Consider the following 19,270-nt stretch of genomic DNA (forward strand, 5'->3'; position numbering starts at 1 on the left):
ACGCTCTGGTGCTCCCGACACAGAAAGGCGGGCGATCTGGGACCAGGGCCAGGGCCACTCTGCTTGCAGCACGGGCAGCATGACACCTGATTGTGCCACACACAGAGAAGGGGACCCGGCGAGCTAGGTGAGGGTGGGGGGCACCCGGGGGCACCCGCGGCCCCAGGCAGATGGCGCCCCTCACGCGGTTCCCTCCGAGGCTGGGCTCCCGACACAGGCTGCTCACAAGGGAACAGAGCCACAACCCCGAGCCTCTGGAGCCTGGGTATGAAGGGCAGAAGGAAGAGTGCACCTGGACATCCAGGCCACTGGAGGCAGGGTGGCAGGGGGCCCTCGTCCTCCGGGACCTTCTGTCCTAGTCCAGCTTCTTACAACAAGGCTTCCTCCCAAGGCCCAAGCTGTCAGGGCTGAAGTCAGCACAGAAGCCATTGGGGGTCAGCACTGGTGGGGTCTCGGGGCAGTGCACTGGCCCCGTCAGGTCAGGGCACAGATACTCCTCTGCAAAGTCGGGGTGCCTCTCCACAAACCTGGTGAAGTCGGCAAACGTGATTGTCCCCTTCTCCTTCTCATCGATGGCCTGGAACAGGTCAGTCACATGGAGCTCTGCCACCCCCAGGGCGGTCTTCAGGATGCAGGACAGGTCGCCCTCAGCTACACCACCGTCCTCAGGTGACCCGTACATCTTAAATGCCAGCTGGATGGTGTCCAGCGTCCGGGACGGCCGGCACACTACTGACAAGGCCACCACATACTCCCGCAGGTCCATCTTGCCATTTCCGCTCTCGTTGAAGAGTGAGAACAGGTCCTGCAGCGTGTCGGAGACGGGCACCTGCAGGGATGCAGCGAGCTCCGGGAGGCTGATCTTCTCCTGGCTCTTCCCCTGGGCTCTCTCCGAATATTTATCCAGGTCCTTTTCGAGTTTTTCTGGTTTCAGCCCCAGGCCCCGCACCAGCCTGGCAAACTCCAACAGGCAGGTGTCGGCAGGCAGGCGAAGCTGTCCTTCGGCCAGGGCCAGCTGGCAGTCCTCGAATGTGTAGTCGGTCACTGAGATGTCCAGGGCCTCGGCCATGACGCGCCGCACGTTGCTGGCGTATAGTGCAGGGTTCCTCTTTTCCTCCTCGGATGGGCTGTACACAGGGAGGAACTCAATTTCCACTCGATTGTGAAACTGGCACAGCGTGAGCCACAGGATTTCCAACGCTCTGGGTCCTCGCCACGTCCAGGTGATGGTGTCCAGTTTGTTAGGGTATCGTAGCACCACAGGCTGGACGGGAACGCCAGGGATGAACGCACCAGGTTTGAAGGTAATTAAGCAGGTCCTATTTGTACACGTTCCTTCTGGAAAAATCATTATCTGTGGCCACTTGCCGCCCGACTGTGCCCGTCTCCTGATTTCTTCCACTGTCTTCCTTCGAGAGTCCTGGTCTGACCGAGACACGAACACAGGCCGGATGTACCTGATCAGAGTTCCCCAGATTGGGATGTCTCTGCTCTCCGCTTTCATAACGATGGAGGACATGGTCATGGTGACAGGGATGGCGTCGAAGTAGGACGAATGTGGAGCCAGCGTGAGGATGGCGGCCTCCGTGGGCAGTGCTCGCTGACCCTTCACCACCACGTGGTGGAAGCCGCCAGCAAACCACATGGTGCGCATGATGGCCTTGAGGAGCAGGTCCACCACCCTCCGCCACAAGGCCAGGGGCTGCTCGGGCTCCTTCTCAGCAGGTCCCAGTGAGGCCACAAGTGCGAAGGGCCAGGCCAGCAGCATCATGAAGGCAGCAACCAGGAGGCGGATGGGGAACAGCGTCAGCGTCATGAAGGCCACCTGGGCCTTCTGCAGGGCGCTCAGCCGCAGCTCGTGCACGAAGGGGTTGCGCCCCGGGGGCGCCAGTCGTCGCGCGTCGCCCGCCGCTACGCCGGAGGCGGGGGCGGCCCGCGGCCCGCGTCCCCGCAGCCTCATGGCCGCCCGCCCGCCCGCCGCTAGGGAACCGGGCGCGGAGCTGGGCGCCGAGCTGGCGGAGAGCGGCAGCAGCGGCGGAGGACGCGCGGCGGGCTGAGGATGCGCGGCGGGCGGGCGGCCTCCTCTGTCTTGTTTAATCTCAATTTTATTAATATCAGCTCTAACCTTATTTTCTATATTCTACTGATTTGGTAATTAGTTTGATCTTTTACTAAGACCTTGGAAGGTGGAACATTACATAATTTATTTGGAACCATTCTATTTTTTTAGTGAAGGCACTCGGTGCTATGAATTTTCTTCTTAAAACTGAGTTTATAGTGTCCCAGAGATTTTGATATGTTTTATTTCTGTTCTTATTTGTTTTCAAATATTTCTTGCTCTAGTCTCTCATTTTCTATGATCCACTGCTCTTTAAAAAAGTACTGTTCAACTTTGTTCTGTTTATGTGATTTCTAATATTTTTCTTGCTGTTGATTTCTTCTTTCATTCCACTGTGTTCTGATAGAAAACATAGAATTATATCAGATTTCTTTTGTATTTACTATGACTTACATTGTGACCTAGAATATGTTTTACTTTGCAAAAAGTTCCATGCACTGTAGAGAAGGAAGTGAATTCAGCTATTTTGTGGTGAAATATTCTGTACTTATTAGGTATATTTGAATTATAGTATAGTTTAAGTCAAAGTACCATTTTTCCCCTTGTGTGTCCTGTCTATTGGTGACAAGGGTGTTTTCAAATACTCCAGTGTTATTGTGGAGTCTACCTGGGATTTAATGTCAAGAAACATTGTTTTAATATAATTAGGTTCACTGATATTTGAGGTATATATATACACTTACTATTGCTATCTTTACTTTGTTGGATTGTTCCCTTTACTAGTATGTAGTGGCATTTCTTGTCTCTACTGATTAAATTTTGCTTCCAAATCTGCTTTGTCAGATTGAAATAGCTACTCCTGCTCATTTTTGGAATATACAAATAAAAAATTCTTCCAGGATTTTACATTCAGTCTATGGGCATCTCTCATGGTTTGGATGTGAATTGTTCCTCAAAAGCTGATGTGTGAAACAATGCAAGAAGGTTCAGAGTAGGAACGATTGGTGTGTAAGAGTCTTAACCCAATCAGTGATTTAATCCCCCCATAGGGATTAACTGAGCAGTAACTGAAGTGGTAGGGTATAAGTGGAGGAGGTGGTGTTGGGTGTGGCTTTGGGTATATATTTATATCTGGCCATTGGATGCTTTCTCTGTTTTCTGATCATGAAGTGAGCTGCTTCCCTCTGCCACACTGTCCCACCATAATATTCAACCTTGCCCTGAGTCCTGAGGAATGGAGTCAATCTTCTATGAACTAAGACCTCTGAAACCATGAGCCCTCAAATAAACTCTTCCTCCTCTACAGTTGTGCTGAGCAGGTCACCTTTATGCAAAATTATGTTCCACCTCCTTCTCAACAAAGTACATAAGAAGTTATCTGGCATTCTGAATGAGAAAGTTGCCTCTACTCCACAATTTATTACTTTGTTTAATCAATCTGAATTTATTGATGCTTATTTTATACTTTGTAATTTAATCCAACAGGATTTTATTAATTATTTATTTATTCATTTAGGTCAAATTGCCCTGTTTTGGCTCTTGGTAGATCTTTTGGCTCCCTTCTCCCTTTAACATGCATCCATCACTGCATTTTTGTTTATTCAACTTTTCTCCAAGCACTTTCTTCTTTGCATGATAAGATGCTTCCAGGGTCAGCTTTTCTATGACCTGTCCCTCCCCTTAATCAGTGATTTCACCAAGGAGCCCCAGATTCCTTTTGTTGTTGTTGTTTAACATTAATAGAAACTAAAATTGGGGAGCTAGCTGTGTTTATTGCCACTGGAGCATCATTGCTGACGGAACAAGGAACTAGTTATGTATATACTAACACACACACACACACACACACACACACACATCAATACATGTTTCTGTGTGTAGCCATCTGTACCTATATTGTGCTGAAAAGGACTTGGTTCATAATGATGTCTTCAATTTTGTTTCACTACAATTTAGGTCTTTACAGTGTACCTTTCCCTGTCTGTACCTCCCTTTTCAACAATGAGGAAAATGACCACACTCATGTCATTTACTTATTTGTTCATTTACAGTATGCACATTTATAAAAGTATCATTATTCTTAACCCACACCTTCATGAGATACAATGTTATAAACTGGAGTAGAGTACTTATGTAAAATATCTTTTATCTTCATTTTTAGATTCCACTTTTTTCTTAGATTGGCAGTCTTTTCCCTCACCTCATAATCATAATAGTTTTATTTTTTCCTCATTTCTTTCATCCTATTTTCATTTTTTACCAATCTCCTAAATAAGCTTTTAAGTTTTTCACACATTAAAGCTTCACTCTTTGTGTAGTAAAATTCAGAGTTTGGCCAATAATATCATGCAGAGGAGTTTCACCAACCTAAAATATCCCCTCTGCCTCAATAATCCAACACTTCCTCCCTTCTCCCTAACCACTGATTATTTTTGTTATCTTTATAGCTTTATCTTTTCCAAAGTGTCATATAATTGGAATTGTTTACTTTGTAGCCTTTTCAGACTGGTCTCTTTATCTTACTAAATTACTAAAAGAATGAATTTTAAATGTTATCACCACAAAGTAATGATAATTATATGGAGGTGACAGATGTTTCTCCATAGTTATATGGAGGTGATTTGATCCACCTCAGTGTACACTTATACTGCAACTTCACATTGTACCCCATAAATAGATACATTATTTGCTAATTAAACATAAAATTTAAATAATTTAAAAATTATTTTAATTAAATGTATTTTATTAAATACATTTAAAAATCAGTCATGTCTTTTTGTGCCTTGACACTTACCTTTTTTTCACTGCAAAATATTTCATTGTCTTTATGTACCATCCATTTACTCACACATCAAAGAACATCTTGCATGTTCCATTTCTTTCTGATTTTAAATTTTTTCTTACTTTACTTTCCATTCAAACTGCCTCATTTGCATTACCTCTCATTCTTTGTGTGACTGTCTTCAAATATTACTCAGTTCTCAAATGCCTATTTCATTTTATCTTATTTTACAGAAGCTCTTCTTTGTCTGCCCTAACAGTGGCTTTGCATGTAATTCTTTATTATGATTTCCTTTTTGGAGACTTAGCACTGCTTAATACTATTTGAACTATATTTTGCCAACTCATTTTAGTATATTCCCTCTATATGACTATGACCTTATTCTAGTTGGCTCAACTCCATATCCCCAGTACCTGCTAATAATTTCTGACACATATCAGGCTCAGAATATATGCTTTCTAAGTAAGTTTTTTTGGTAAACCATTATAGTAGCTTTCCAAAATAACTTTGGCCTAGGTAATCTTATTCATATTTTACCTTGAGAAACTAAGACTTAGCAATGTTGAGATGTGCTACAATTTATATAATTGTACAGCTCTTAAAATTTATGTCCTTATTTTTTAGATATAAATGTAGATTTTTTTATCTTTTATATTTAGATATTCATAGTTGAAGTCCAGTTTTTCTTTTCCTACTTCACAACCAGTGTGCACTTACAGAGTACTCCAAATGATGATGTTACATGTAAGAAGAGAATCATCTTAGAAACTTGCTGCTTCAGGTTAGAACTGAGCCCTCAAGGAGGTGCAAATGATCTCATCGAAATCTTATACAAGTTCATTAATTCTTCTAAGATTTCTTGATGTTTAATTATGAATGAAGTGTAGGCTAAGAAAAAAGTATTAATTAGTGCTTGAGTTTTAATGTCACAGTGAAAGCTGTCTTGAGGTTAACTGAGTCTGGAGGATGGTCATTTTCCTGCCTCTGCGTATTTTTCTACTGGCAGCTGCAGCAAATATTCATGAGACTTTACCAACTTCAGGCTGATGATAGAATCTCAGTTGTCTTCAAACTTTTTGTTCCTTTGGGCCCCATAACAGATTAATTATACCTTTTTGCACTGAAGTGGGCACTGGGCTCAGAGATTTGTACAGTTTCTTAGATTCTTTGCCCTCTATGAAACAATTTGAAAAACTTTTCTGTAAGTTTTCAAAGTCAGTTTTTACACTATTGATTTATATTTACTAATTTATTAAGTTATTCTTTTTGATATACGTGACAGTAGAGTGTGTTTTGACATATATATGTATATATATGGAGTATAACTTGGGTGATAGGAATAGGAAAGACAGTGGAATGAATTGGACACAACTTTTCTATGTTCATGTATGACTGTACCACCAGTGAAACACTACATCATTTACAACCACAAGAATGGGATCCTAATCTGATTTATTTTTATTGACAAATTTTATAAGAACAATTTTAAATCAAAGGCCAAATTAGTTGTTTATCCATTGAATTTTTATTAAGTCAAACATTCTTATCAAAATAATTAAACTGGGCTGCATCTGTAGCTCAATAGTAGAGCACTTACTTGCCTCACATGTGCAAGGCACTGGGTTGGATCCTCTGCACCACATAAAAATAAATAAAGATATTGTGTCCCTCTACAACTAAAAAGTATTTTGTGAAAATTTCTCTAAAAACTCAGTTTATATCATTTCTATATATTTCTGTTATACAAAGATTTTTACACACTCAGTTTTATATAAAATAATCTAATTCTGACAGAGTTCGCATGTTCTATTTAAATCATAGAGAAATTTATTTAATAAACTGATTAAGATAGTAAATTTAAAGGGAATAAGTTAGTCTTTTATATTCAGGAATGGTCCATATATTCATTACCTAGAATCCAGATTAGTCAAAATTTAAAACCCAACAGCTTTGACTCCACATTAAAAATTTTAAATGTAAAATAAATATATTATAACTTTATGAAAATAATTTGTTAGAGGTATCTTCTACTGCCTGAACATTATCTTGTCACATTATACCTGGAACTTTTTATCATAATTATGAAAGCAGCCAGGTTTCCTGTAAATATCAGCATTTTTTAATGTTTCCAATTTATTCTGAGTTTTCTTTGAAAACAGACACTGACACAAAAACTTGTTATCTGTAAATAGGTACAGTTAAAAAAAGGAAATCTTAGTCACACATGACAAATGGCAAAAGTCACATTGAAATGACTTGACACAGTGTAGATTATCCATAATGTTTGTGGGCTAGACTTGAGTGGGGGACTGTTGAATTGTGGCCCCTTTTCAATCTGACATTGATCTTTGGGTGTGTAGAAAATCTTAACTGAGTCAGTCTGAACATGATGCCAGTACTTTCAGTGGTAGGCAATATTTTGTGAGCAGCTTTACTTATTCACATTGTCCATGCCATCGTAAGATTCTTAAGATAGATGAAAAATGTTTGATTAGTCTTTTCCCAAAGGGAGAGTGTTTTCTTTGAATGAGTTACCTTATGTAGGTGTGCTTGCTGTGAAGCAAAATGCAGTAAGAGAAAACATCCCTCAGAATCTTTCAGCCTGTACTAGAGGATTTTTGTTACGTGAGTTTGAAACACTTTGTACAAGTAAGTAGATGGGTATAAAGGGGAAACAGTGTTGCTTGAAAAAGGGGTGGCATCACCTCCAATCCTGACCTCCCATTCTTGGGCTCTTGTTTATTGATGGTTATTATTTCTCATTATCTTGCTTGTTTAGTTTGATATTTCTTTTGTCTTTTTAAAGCATTAACATGACATCCAGAGGTGGACTCAATATCAGCATTTTATATGATCAAAAGCAGTTAAGAAAAATCAGTTCATTTACTATAAGCCCAATGTCCTTGCATCTAATCCCACATTTTCCCAAACTTTCTGAAGCTTTCATGTGTTGATTTCATCTATCTTTAATATAAAAATGTATCTATAGACACTTTTATGGAATTAACACTAAAACTGGAAATTGATGACAATTTCATGTCAAAGCAGAATTACACAGTTAATTCAGTTTTCCTGTCCTTGAATTTTGACTTTCATTGCTGTTATACTGTCCAGTGGAACACTGACATCTCAGAATTTAAAAGTGTAAAGATATCTTCCTATCTGCCAATGTGAATTTAGAAATTTGTATGTACAAAAGAAATAAAAAGTCTGTATATATAACATTTTTTTTTTTTTTTTTTGGTGCTGGAGATTGAACCTAGGGCTTTGTGCATGCAAGGCAAGCACTCTACTGACTGAGCTATATTCCCCCCAGCCCACGAAATTGGTTTTTTAAACGATAAAAATAGCATCTGTCATTCCTTTCATGCTGACAGTATGACATACACAGACTTCTAGGAGAAAAGTTCCCATTTAGTCATCTGGCTAGCTGTAGCTTGTGTAATTTAATATGATGAACACATTGCCACTGAGTTTTCACACTGTCAGAAGAAATGTGCATTCAATATTTCTCATATGCTAAATACTGAAAAAGTCTCTGAATGTAAAAATAAAAATTTATACTATGTTTTGTTCTACTTAATTAAAAGGATATTTTAAACAAGATAATCTTAAGTGCATTAAAACTCACAATGACTGACTTTATATAAGGAAACTTAAAATATACAAAATGCAACTATAAATGCAAGAAGCAAGTGCTGCCATGCAAAATTTTAAATTTTAAAATTAAAAACTGCATAGAAATGCATTTACTTAACACTCAAGAACAAAAGGTTAACATGTTCTACCAACATGATGCTTAACAAGTATTTAGATAGGCAAATATATTCTCTTTGTGGTCTGATGGTATAAATCATATCTTCAAATCTATGGAACAAGTCATCTGTCTCAGCCCTCAGTCTCAAGAAATAGCTCTTATACAGCTATTCTTATGAAATTCTTTCAGTTAAATCATAAGCAGGATAATATGCCTCTTTAGAAATTAGGATAATATACTCATATGCCTCTTTAGAAATTAGCTTCACTGAGACTTCCTCCAAGTAAGCACAGGCCAATAATTTCTTTACTGTTTCCTTTAGCAGTGACCATCTGTAGGTGGTTCCTCCAATTTCTAATTAAAGTTTCATCATCTGAACTATCCTCAGATTGACTTTCCTGGGGCTGTTTTGATTCTAATTGGTGGTACTACTAGGTGTTCTCTTCCATGAGAAGACTCTTCTTTTTTCTTCTTCTACTTTTCCATCCTTATCTTCACCCTCCTCTCTAGGACTGTGTATTTCAAGTTCTTCTTGGACACAGCTGAGTTGGGGATTGGGGGTTCTAGCACCCTCCACAGCAGGGTCCAAGGCAGACATGCTGTGCACACTGGGCTACTGCAGGTCAGGTGCACAAGAACAGAAGGTGACTCAGAGAGACTGTGGCCTATGCTTGGGTCAAGAAGCACCAGTCAGCTGTCTGTTATACTCACACTGTGCATTCTGTTCCACAGGATCCTAAGTCCATTTTAAGAATAAACACACCCTTACTCTGTCCTAGGGTATAAAAATATACCATAGTACCTCCAATATTTCAACAACTGTTACTACACAGAGCTGTTCAAAATTACAAAAAGTGAAAGGGGTGTGCAATTAAAAGACTACACATTAACCAATGTACTTGCTAAATTAAATTTCAGTCACTTTTCTGTGTTCAGAGTGGCTAAGCCTCAGTGCATGAGCATGAGAGGGTTTCTTTTTTTTCCCTGTTAAAATTGAACAGATAAAGAAGAGCAAGGATGGACCACTTATTCACCAAGTCCATGTATCTCAATTGTGAACAATCTTTGATTATAAGGTTCTATTTAATAATTCTGCACATTTTCTGTCATTAAGTACTTTCTTACTACATACATAGGAAGAAAGTTCCATTTAAGATATAGCAAACTTCAGTTTTATTTACTTAGTTTTATTTAATGCATGGAATGATATGTCCAGAAACCCCCTTGCAGGTGACACCATGCTCTCATCACTTCCCTCTGCCTGCTCTGACATCCCCTTTTCATTCCTTACCACACTCAACCTCATTGGGGTGAAGAAGAGTAATACTCACATGAAACATGGATGAAATGAAAGATATGCTAAGCAAATTAAGGCAAATCAGATTTTGGTTTCACTGTGTTTAACAGTTTATACTCTTGAATGGGGTGTTTTATTTTTCTAAAAAAGGAAACAAACATAGGCTACTTAAATTTAAAGTCACAGTCTGCTGACATTGAGATAATCCCTACATGACTCAATTCATCTAGGTGTTATTTAATAATGTAAATAGTACAGGATCATTTAAGAAAAATATATAAATAAATTAGGCATATTTTAATTGTACATAACATATAATCACACTGCATGCATATAATGCTATAATGTTTTGATAAGCATTCCATGTTTGTATGATTATATTACATATAGTGCTTACACATGGATTTACACAAGTATCTTAAAGAATGAAATGATACACAAACATTCCATGTCAATTACCGCTGTTATGCCTGAAAATAATTCTATGAAAATGAGACATCTTATTTTATTTAATTAATAACTATAAATAGCTATTTAGGTTTTGCTCCACTTTTACTACTTCTAATACAGTCATAAATGCATCATTTTCCATTGTATTATTTTTTTATATAATTTACTATGTATACAATTTTAGGGTCAACATTGAGTTTTATAAGAAGAATCTAAAATGCCTATTAGATAGCGTAGAAAATATTATTCTATCAGTTTAATACTCCTACCAACATTGTATATAATTTCCCATCAATTATAACTTTTTAAATTTGGCAAATCCTAAATACCAGGTATTTCTTTGTCTATTGCTTTTGAGTTCTATTTCTGGTAAAGTTTTAAGTTCTCGTACTAACTGAACATTTTTATTTCTTCTGTACTGCACACAAAAGGAGCATACTGAAGGGAAATGCAACTTGTGCATTTATTATAGTTTGTCACAAAACATCTCCACATATTTGGAAGAAAATGAATATAAGTGCAATTTTGAGCATATGAAAAACATGTCCTAAGGTACACAACGAATGGTTTTTCAGAACAGACTACTTTAAGAATACTGCCTGCAAGTTGCATTTGAGAATTTTGACCTGACTTACTACCAAATATATCTCCTGCTTTCTTTAGCCACTGAGCAGATGTGTGTGTTATTCCTTTTAAATGTATTTTAAAGGAAGAAACTAGATAAAAGTTCTCAAAATATAAGATGAAATATGTTTTCTTACTCTGTTATGAATATCTTGATTGTGCTATGTGAAATATAGCATTTATGGCACTGGCCATCCATATGGTAGATCTCTAATCAATAATGTTATGGTTTATGAGAAAAGAAATATAATTTAACATCACTTCCTTGATTGATTAGTAAATTTTGATTTCCAGAAGGAGAGGAACATATAATTTGTTTTCTATTTGTACTTCTTTCTAGTAATACTGCTAAATAATTAAGTTCTAAATTAAATACCAACTTACATTGCATTCCTTTATTTTATGGGTTAACACGTATCAAATATTTAAAATCAACCACTAAGATTTCACATTGCAATATTTCTTTGACATACTAATACATAACAGTAAAATGAGTGGTCTTACAACTAATAGATTTTTAGATATCCCTCAACTATATCTACCTGGCCATGATCTTATATATTCCCAGGGCAAAGATGTAATGCAGTTAAGGGGATATTTGCTGGAGCTGACCCTGGACTGTTTAGACTTTCAGTCTCCAAAATTCTAAGCTAAATCCACCTCTTTTCTTTATCAGTTCCAGTCTCATATTTTTGTTATAGTAATAAAAGATGAACTAATATACTTTGTCCTAGTTTCCTCTTAAATAATATTCAACTGTTGTTTCACTTATGACTTGATCATGTTTCAGAAATAATGGTCAGTAATGTGTGTTTCGAATTCATACTAGCTGCCTAAAATAGGTTGATCAAGACCTTGGGCTGACAAAGGCTCAATGTCAAAATATGCTGCAACACAGGAAAGAGATTTGACCCTACACTTTGCACTAGAAGCTTCTCCTGGATTGTGGTGGTTATGTAATTTGTGTGTTGCTGTGACTAGGCTATGGTTCCCAGTTGTTAGGTCAGACACCCATCTGGATGTTTCTATGAAGGTAAATTTTAGAGTAATTAATATTCAAATAGGTAGAGTTTAAGGAAAGCAGATTACCCTGCGGAGTGTGGATGAGACTCAGGCAATCAGCTAAAATGTTGGTTTCCCAGGAAAGAAATTCTGTCTCAAGACAACAACTTAGAGACTATGCTTGAGTTTCCAGCCTGCTGCCTTGTAGATTTTAGACTTGAGTAAAATAGCTTTTCTGAATTTCTAGACTGATGCTATTCCCACACTTTTATATTTCCCACTGCCCATAAATATGTAATTCAGTGCTCAGTAGACACCATCAAAATGCTTTCCATAGCAGCTATACCATTTACAAAAACAATGTAAGAAGTTATCAATTTATTTATATTTTCAACATTTGCTGTTTTCCCTCATTAAATTATAGCCATCCTAATGTGGGTAAATTGGTGGAAGGCTATTGTGAAATTCATTGACTAACAATAATTTTATCATTTTCTTTTTCCTTTTCATTACTTTAGGATTTTTTTAGATAACTATTTATAATCTGTGTCTAATAATTTTGTTAAATTATGTGCCTGTTTCTTTTGCCCCTGCCAACATTATCTGTGGTGAGTATTTTTCCTCGTTCAAACTCATGTTTTCTGAGGGAGAATTCTGAAAGGTGTAGCTTGAGTATTTATCGCTCCAGAAAAGATTTTTCCTGTAGTTATGTCATGAAGCCTAGTGGTGCTGAAAGATGTTGGAGCAGGTTAACTTCTTAGCTTTGTATTATTTATATTCCTATTAATATCCCTGTGTCAATATAAATTTCAATGCAAATTAGTGTATGGAGAGATTTGATTTCAACATTTTGTTGGAGGTATTTTCCCCCAAACTTAGACACACTCTCAACTATTATATACTTTTTGTTAGTTTGCTATGGTAAGTTTATTCTTTAAAAAAAAAAAAAAAAAAACTAAGGTGCAAATAATTGAATTAACTAGAATTCGTGGCTACTACTACCATTGCTTCTTAATGTACTTCTGTATAGGTCTATGTTTGACTGGATTAATTTACATAGGTAGACATATATTTCATTATTAGTAATGTAATCGATATCCACAAGCTTACAACCAAAATAGAAGGTAGAAATTTAGAAATTATTTACATAGACTCACTAGTTTCTTCCTTCTCACTAATCCCCATGTCATCCCATAACTGACAATCATTAAATCATTGTTTTGAATTCTGAGCTTACCATTTCATGTCTTTACTTTTTATATTTTCTGATGGCATCTGATGCACTTTATATATAGGTATACCTGTGTGTGTGCAAAAGCTTTAATACTTTGTACTCAAACATACATGTATAATTTCATTTGCTTTAAACATAGCAAAATAAGTATCGTAATATGTATATAATTTTTGATATTTTCTTTTAATTTAATATTGTAAATAAGATTGTTTTGTTATTGTATGTCACTGTACTTCAGTCTTTTGGGCTGCTATATATCATTCAATTATATAAATATGGCCCAGATTATACTATTTACCCACTTTCTTGTGGGTCATCCAAGTGCTTTTGGGCTTTTATTATAGCACAAGTTGGTGCTATAACCAGTCATATATAAATATACATGTGTGCATATACATGAGAATAAGTATGTATAAAATAATGCATATGTACATGTACACATATATGCACACAAAATATACATATACATGTATATGAATATATACATATATATACACCTGTATATAGATACATAATATTCACCTATATATACATACATATTTTTTCAAGTACATACATGTATATATAGGTATACATGTGTATGTGTACACATACACATATGGTTGCATTTGTACCAGATTCTCTCCGAATACCTTCCACAGATTTTAATCACTGATTCATAGGGTATGTGTAAATTTAAACTTAGGAGTTATTAACAGGGAGGTTTTACAAAGGAGTTATACCAAATGCAACCCCCCAGCATTGTATAAGTTGTAGATATATTTTAGTTCCACCTTTTTTTTGTAAAAAATAAAAATTTTTCTATCTAGTGAGATTTAAATGATTTCTCATGGTTTTTAGTTGTTTCATAATCATTGCTAGATAAATTTATAACATTTAGAAAAAAAGTTTTTACATTAGGATTTTCTCATGTAAAAATGTTATGGAAAATTTTTTTAAAACACTACTTGGTGTATGTGCCCACTAATAATTTGTTGGATTTTTAAACATATTGTTCAGGTATAAATAAGCGTACTTTAATAATTGGTATAAAAGGAATATATTCTTTTTTCTAATTAAAAATCATAAATTTACATAGGGCAATGTTGATTGATTCATTCTGTTATTTTTTTCCCTTCCCCCAACTACTCCCACCCCTCTTTTCCCTCTATACAGTCCTTCCTTCCTCCATTCAAACCACCCTCCTTATCCCTAACCCTAAACCTAACACTAACCCTAATGCTAACCCCTCCTACCCCCCTTTATATGTCCTCATCCACTTATCAGCGAGATCATTCGTCCTTTAGTTTTTTGAGATTGGCTTATCTCACTTACATGATATTCTCCAATTTCATCCATTTGCCTGCAAATGACATAATTTTATCATTCTTCATGGTGGAGTAATATTCCATTGTATATATATGCCACAGTTTTCTTATCTATTTATCAACTGAAGGGCATCTAGGTTGGTTCCACAATCTGGCTATGGTGAATTGAGCAGCTATGAACATTGATGTGGCTGTATCTCTCTAGTATGCTGATTTTCAGTCCTTTGGGTATAGGCCAAGGAGTGGGATAGCTGGGTCAAATGGTGGTTCCTTTCCAAGCTTTCTGAGGAATCTCCATACTGCTTTCCAGAGTGGCTGCACTAATTTGCAACCCCACCAGCAATGTATGAGTGTACCTTATTCCCAACATCCTCACCAACACCTGTTGTTGCTGGTGTTCTTGATAATCGCATTCTAATTGGGGTGAGATGAAATCTTAGGGTAGATTTGATTTGCATTTCTCTTATTAATAGAGATGTTGAACATTTTTTCATATATCTGTTGATTGCTTGTACATCTTCTTCTGTGAAGTGTCTGTTCATTTCCTTAGCCCATTTGTTGATTGGATTATTTGTATTCTTGGTGTAGAGTTTTTTGAGTTCTTTATAGATTCTGGAAATTAGCGCTCTATCTGAAGTATGAGTGGCAAAGATATTCTCCCACTCTGTAGGCTCTCTCTTCACATTACTGATAGTTCCCTTTGCTGAGAAAAGCTTTTTAGTTTGAATCTATCCCAGTTGTTGATTCATGCTTTTATTTCTTGTGCTATGGGAGTCCTGTTAAGGAAGTCTGATCCTAAGCCAACAAGTTGAAGATTTGGACCTACTTTCTCTTCTGTAAGATGCAGGGTCTCTGTTCTGATTCCGAGGTCCTTGATCCATTTTGAGTTGAGTTTTGTGCAGGGTGAGAGATAGGGGTTTAATTTCATTCTGTTGCATATGGTTTTCCAGTTTTCCCAGCACCATTTGTTGAAGAGGTTATCTTTTCTCCATTGCATATTTTTGGCACCTTTGTCTCATATGAGAAAATTGTATTTATTTGGGTTTGTGTCCACGTCCTCTATTCTGTACCATTGATCTACCTATCTATTTTGGTACCAATACCATGCTGTTTTTGTTACTATTGCTTTGTAGTAGAGTTGAAGATCTGGTATTGTGATACCCCCTGCTTCGCTCTTTCTACTGAGGATTGCTTTAGGTATTCTGGGATTCTTATTCTTCCAGATGAATTTCATAATTGCTTGCTCTATTTCTGTAAGGTACATCATTGGGATTTTAATTGGAATTGCAATGAATCTGTATAGCACTTTGGTAGTATGGCCATTTTGACAATATTAATTCTTCCTATCCAAGAACATGGGAGATCTTTCCATCTTCTAAGATGTTCTTTAATTTTTTTCTTTAGTGTTCTGTAGTTCTCATTGTAGAGGTCTTTCACCTCTTTTGTGAGATTGATTCCCATGTATTTTATTTTTTTTGATGTTATTGGGAATGGGGTAGTTTTCCTAATTTCTCTTTCTGAAGATTCATCACTTATGTATAAAAATGCATTGGATTTATGAGCATTGATCTTGTAACCTGCTACTTTATTGAACTCACTTATGAGTTCCAAGAGTTTTCTGGTGGAATTTCCGGTTTCCTCTAAATATATAATCATGTCATCAGCGAACAGGGATAGTTTGAGTTCTTCTTTTCCAATTCATATCCCTTTAATTTCTTTGGTTTGTCTAATTGCTCTGGCTAGAGTCTCAAGAATGATGTTGAATAGAAGTGGTGAAAGAGGGCATCCCTGCCTTGTTCCAGTTTTTACGGGAAATGCTTTCAGTTTTTCACCATTTAGAATGATATTAGCCATGGGCTTAGCATAGATGGCCTTTACAATGTTAAGGAGTGTTCCCACTACCCCAATTTTTTCTAGTGTTTTGAGCATGAAGGGATGCTGTATTTTATTGAATGCTTTTTCTGCATCTATTGAAATAATCATGTGATTCTTAACTTTTAGTCTGTTGATATGGTGAATGACATTTACTGATTTTCAGATGTTGAACCAACCTTGCGTCCCTGGGATAAAACCCACTTGATGCTGGTGCACTATCTTTTTAATATATTTTTGTATGAGATTTGCTAAAATTTTGTTCAGAATTTTTGCGACGATGTTCATTAAGGATATTGGTCTGAAATTTTCTTTCCTTGATGTGTCTTTGTCTGGTTTAGGTATCAGGGTGTTATTGGCTTCATAGAATGAGTTTGGGTGGGTTTCCTCCTCTTCTATTTTATTGAATATTTTGAGAAGTATTGGAATGAGCTCCTCTTTAAAGGTTTTATAGAACTTGGCTGAGAACCCATCTGGTTCCGGACTTTTCTTTGTTGGTAGGCTTTTGATGACCTCTTCTATTTCATTGCTTGAAGTTGATTTATTTAAGTTGTGTATGTCCTCCTCGTTCGGTATAGGTAATTCATATGTCTCTAGAAACTTGTTGATGTCTTTGAGGTTTTCTGTTTTGTTGGAGAATAGATTTTCAAAATAGCTTCTAATTATGTTTTGTATGTCACTCGTCCGTTGTGATATTTCCTTGTTCATTCCAAATTTTAGTAATTTGATTTTTCTCCCTCTTTCTCTTTGTTATTGTGGCTAAGGGTTTATCAAATTTGTTTATTTTTTCAATGAACCAACCATTTATTTTGTTAATTTTTCCGATTGTTTCTTTTGTTTCAATTTTGTTGATTTCGGCTCTGATTTTAACTATTTCCTGTCTTCTACTACTTTTGGTGTTGGTCTGCTCTTTTTTCTTCTAGGGCTTTGAGCTGTAGTGTTAAGTCGTTTATTTGTTGATTTCTACTTCTTTTGTTGAATGCACCCCATGAAATAAATCTTCCTTTAAGTACTGCTTTCATAATGTCCCAGAGATTTTTATATGATGTGTCTTTGTTCTCGTTCACTTCTAAAATTTTTTTTATTTCCCTCCTGATATCTTCTGTTATTCATTCATCGTATAATAGTGTATTATTTAATCTCCAAGTATTCGAGAAGTTTCTGTTTTTTATTCTGTCATTTATTTCTAATTTCAATCCATTATGATCTGATAGAACACAGGGTAGTATCTCTGTCTTCTTGTATTTGCTAACAGTAGCTTTGTGGCATAAAACATGGTCTATTTTAGAGAAGGATCCATGTGCTGCTGAGAAGAAAGTGTATTCGTTCTTGGTTGGATGGTATATTCTACATAAGTCGGTTAAGTCTAAATTGTTGATTGTGTTATTGAGATCTATGGTTTCTTTATTCAATTTTTGTTTGGACGATCTATCCAGCGGTGAGAGAGGTGTGTTAAAATCGCCTAGTATTATTGTGTTGTGGTCTAGTTGATTTCTGGAATTGTGAAGAATTTGTTTGACGTACATGGATGAGCCAATGTTCGGGGCATACATATTTATGATTGTTATGTCTTGCTGATTTATGCTTCCCTTAAGCAGTATGTAATGTCTTTCTTTATCCCTTCTGACTAGTTTTGGCTTGATGTCCACATTATCTGAAATGAGGATGGATACTCCAGCTTTTTTGTTGTGTCTGTGTGCATGGTATGTTTTTTCCCATCCTTTCACCTTTAGTGTATGGATATCTCTTTCTATGAGATGAGTCTCTTGCAGGCAGCATATTGTTGGATTTTTCTTTTTAGTCCAATCTGCCAATCTATGTCTTTTGATTGATGAGTTCAGACCATTAACATTCAGGGTTATTATTGTGATATGATTTGTATTCCCAGTCATTTGACTCATTTTTATTTTTTGACATGATTTGGTTTCTCCTTTATTTGGCTATTTCTTTAGGCTAGTTCCTCCCTTTTCTGATTCGCATCGTTGTTTTTTATCTCTTCTTCATGGAATATTCTGCTGAGAATGTTCTGTAATGCCGACTTTCTTTTTGTAAATTCCTTTAGCTTTTGTTTATCATGGAAGGATGTTATTTCATCGACAAATCTGAAAGTAAGTTTTGCTGGGTATAAGATTCTTGGTTGGCATCCGTATTCTTTCGGGGCTTGGTAAATGTTGTTCTAGGCCCTTCTAGCTTTTAGGGTCTGGATTCAAAAATCTGCTGATATTCTGATTGTTTTCCCCCTGAATGTAATTTGTTTCTTTTCTCTCACGGCCTTTAAAATTCTGTCTTTGTTTTGTATGTTAGGTATTTTCATAATAATGTGCCTTGGTGTGGGTCCACTGTAATTTTGTATATTTGGAGTCATATAAGCCTCTTGTACTTGGTTTTCCATTTCATTCTTCAGATTTGGGAAATTTTCTGATATTATTTCATTGAATAGATTGTTCATTCCTTTGGTTTGTTTCTCTAAGCCTTCCTCAATCCCAATAATTCTTAAATTTGACCTTTTCATGATATCCCATAATTCTTGTAGATTCTGTTCATGATTTCTTACCATCTTTTCTGTTTGGCCAACTTTGTTTGCAAAATTAAGTATTTTGTCTTCCATATCTGAGGTTCTGTCTTCCAGCTGTTCTATCCTATTGGTTATGCTTTCTATGGAGTTTTTAACTTGGTTTATTGTTTCCTTTATTTCAAAGATTTCTGTTTGATTTTTTTTCAGTGTCTCTTTTTATTGAAATGATCTCTTGCTTCCCGTATTTGCTCTAACTGTTGATTGGTGCGATCATTTAATGCCTGCATTTGCTCTTTCATCTCCTCCTTCAATGCCTGCATTTGCTCTTTCATCTCCTCATTTGCTTCCCTGATCATTTTAATTATGTACAT

General features: G+C 36.5%; 1 protein-coding gene and 1 long non-coding RNA gene across 2 annotated transcripts in view; one reads left to right on the plus strand and one right to left on the minus strand.

Moving 5' to 3' along the window:
- LOC306660608 overlaps window positions 1-19,270 on the plus strand; it is a 601,149-nt gene that overhangs the window by 238,297 nt on the left and 343,582 nt on the right. The gene's annotated exons all lie outside the window — the stretch shown is intronic.
- On the minus strand, window positions 333-2,066 carry LOC306660493 (lysophosphatidylcholine acyltransferase 1-like). Its single transcript, XM_079138767.1, has one exon. It carries the CDS (start codon window positions 1,958-1,960, stop codon window positions 356-358), a length of 1,605 nt encoding a protein of 534 aa, XP_078994893.1. The 5' UTR covers window positions 1,961-2,066; the 3' UTR covers window positions 333-355.

The sequence above is a fragment of the Sciurus vulgaris genome (assembly GCF_902686455.1).
Source record: "Sciurus vulgaris genome assembly, chromosome: 4".
NCBI lineage: Eukaryota > Metazoa > Chordata > Mammalia > Rodentia > Sciuridae > Sciurus > Sciurus vulgaris.

Excerpts from the sequence above, each read along its gene's own strand:
- LOC306660493 (XM_079138767.1), bottom strand. The coding sequence starts at position 1,960 with ATGAGGCTGCGGGGACGCGGGCCGCGGGCCGCCCCCGCCTCCGGCGTA.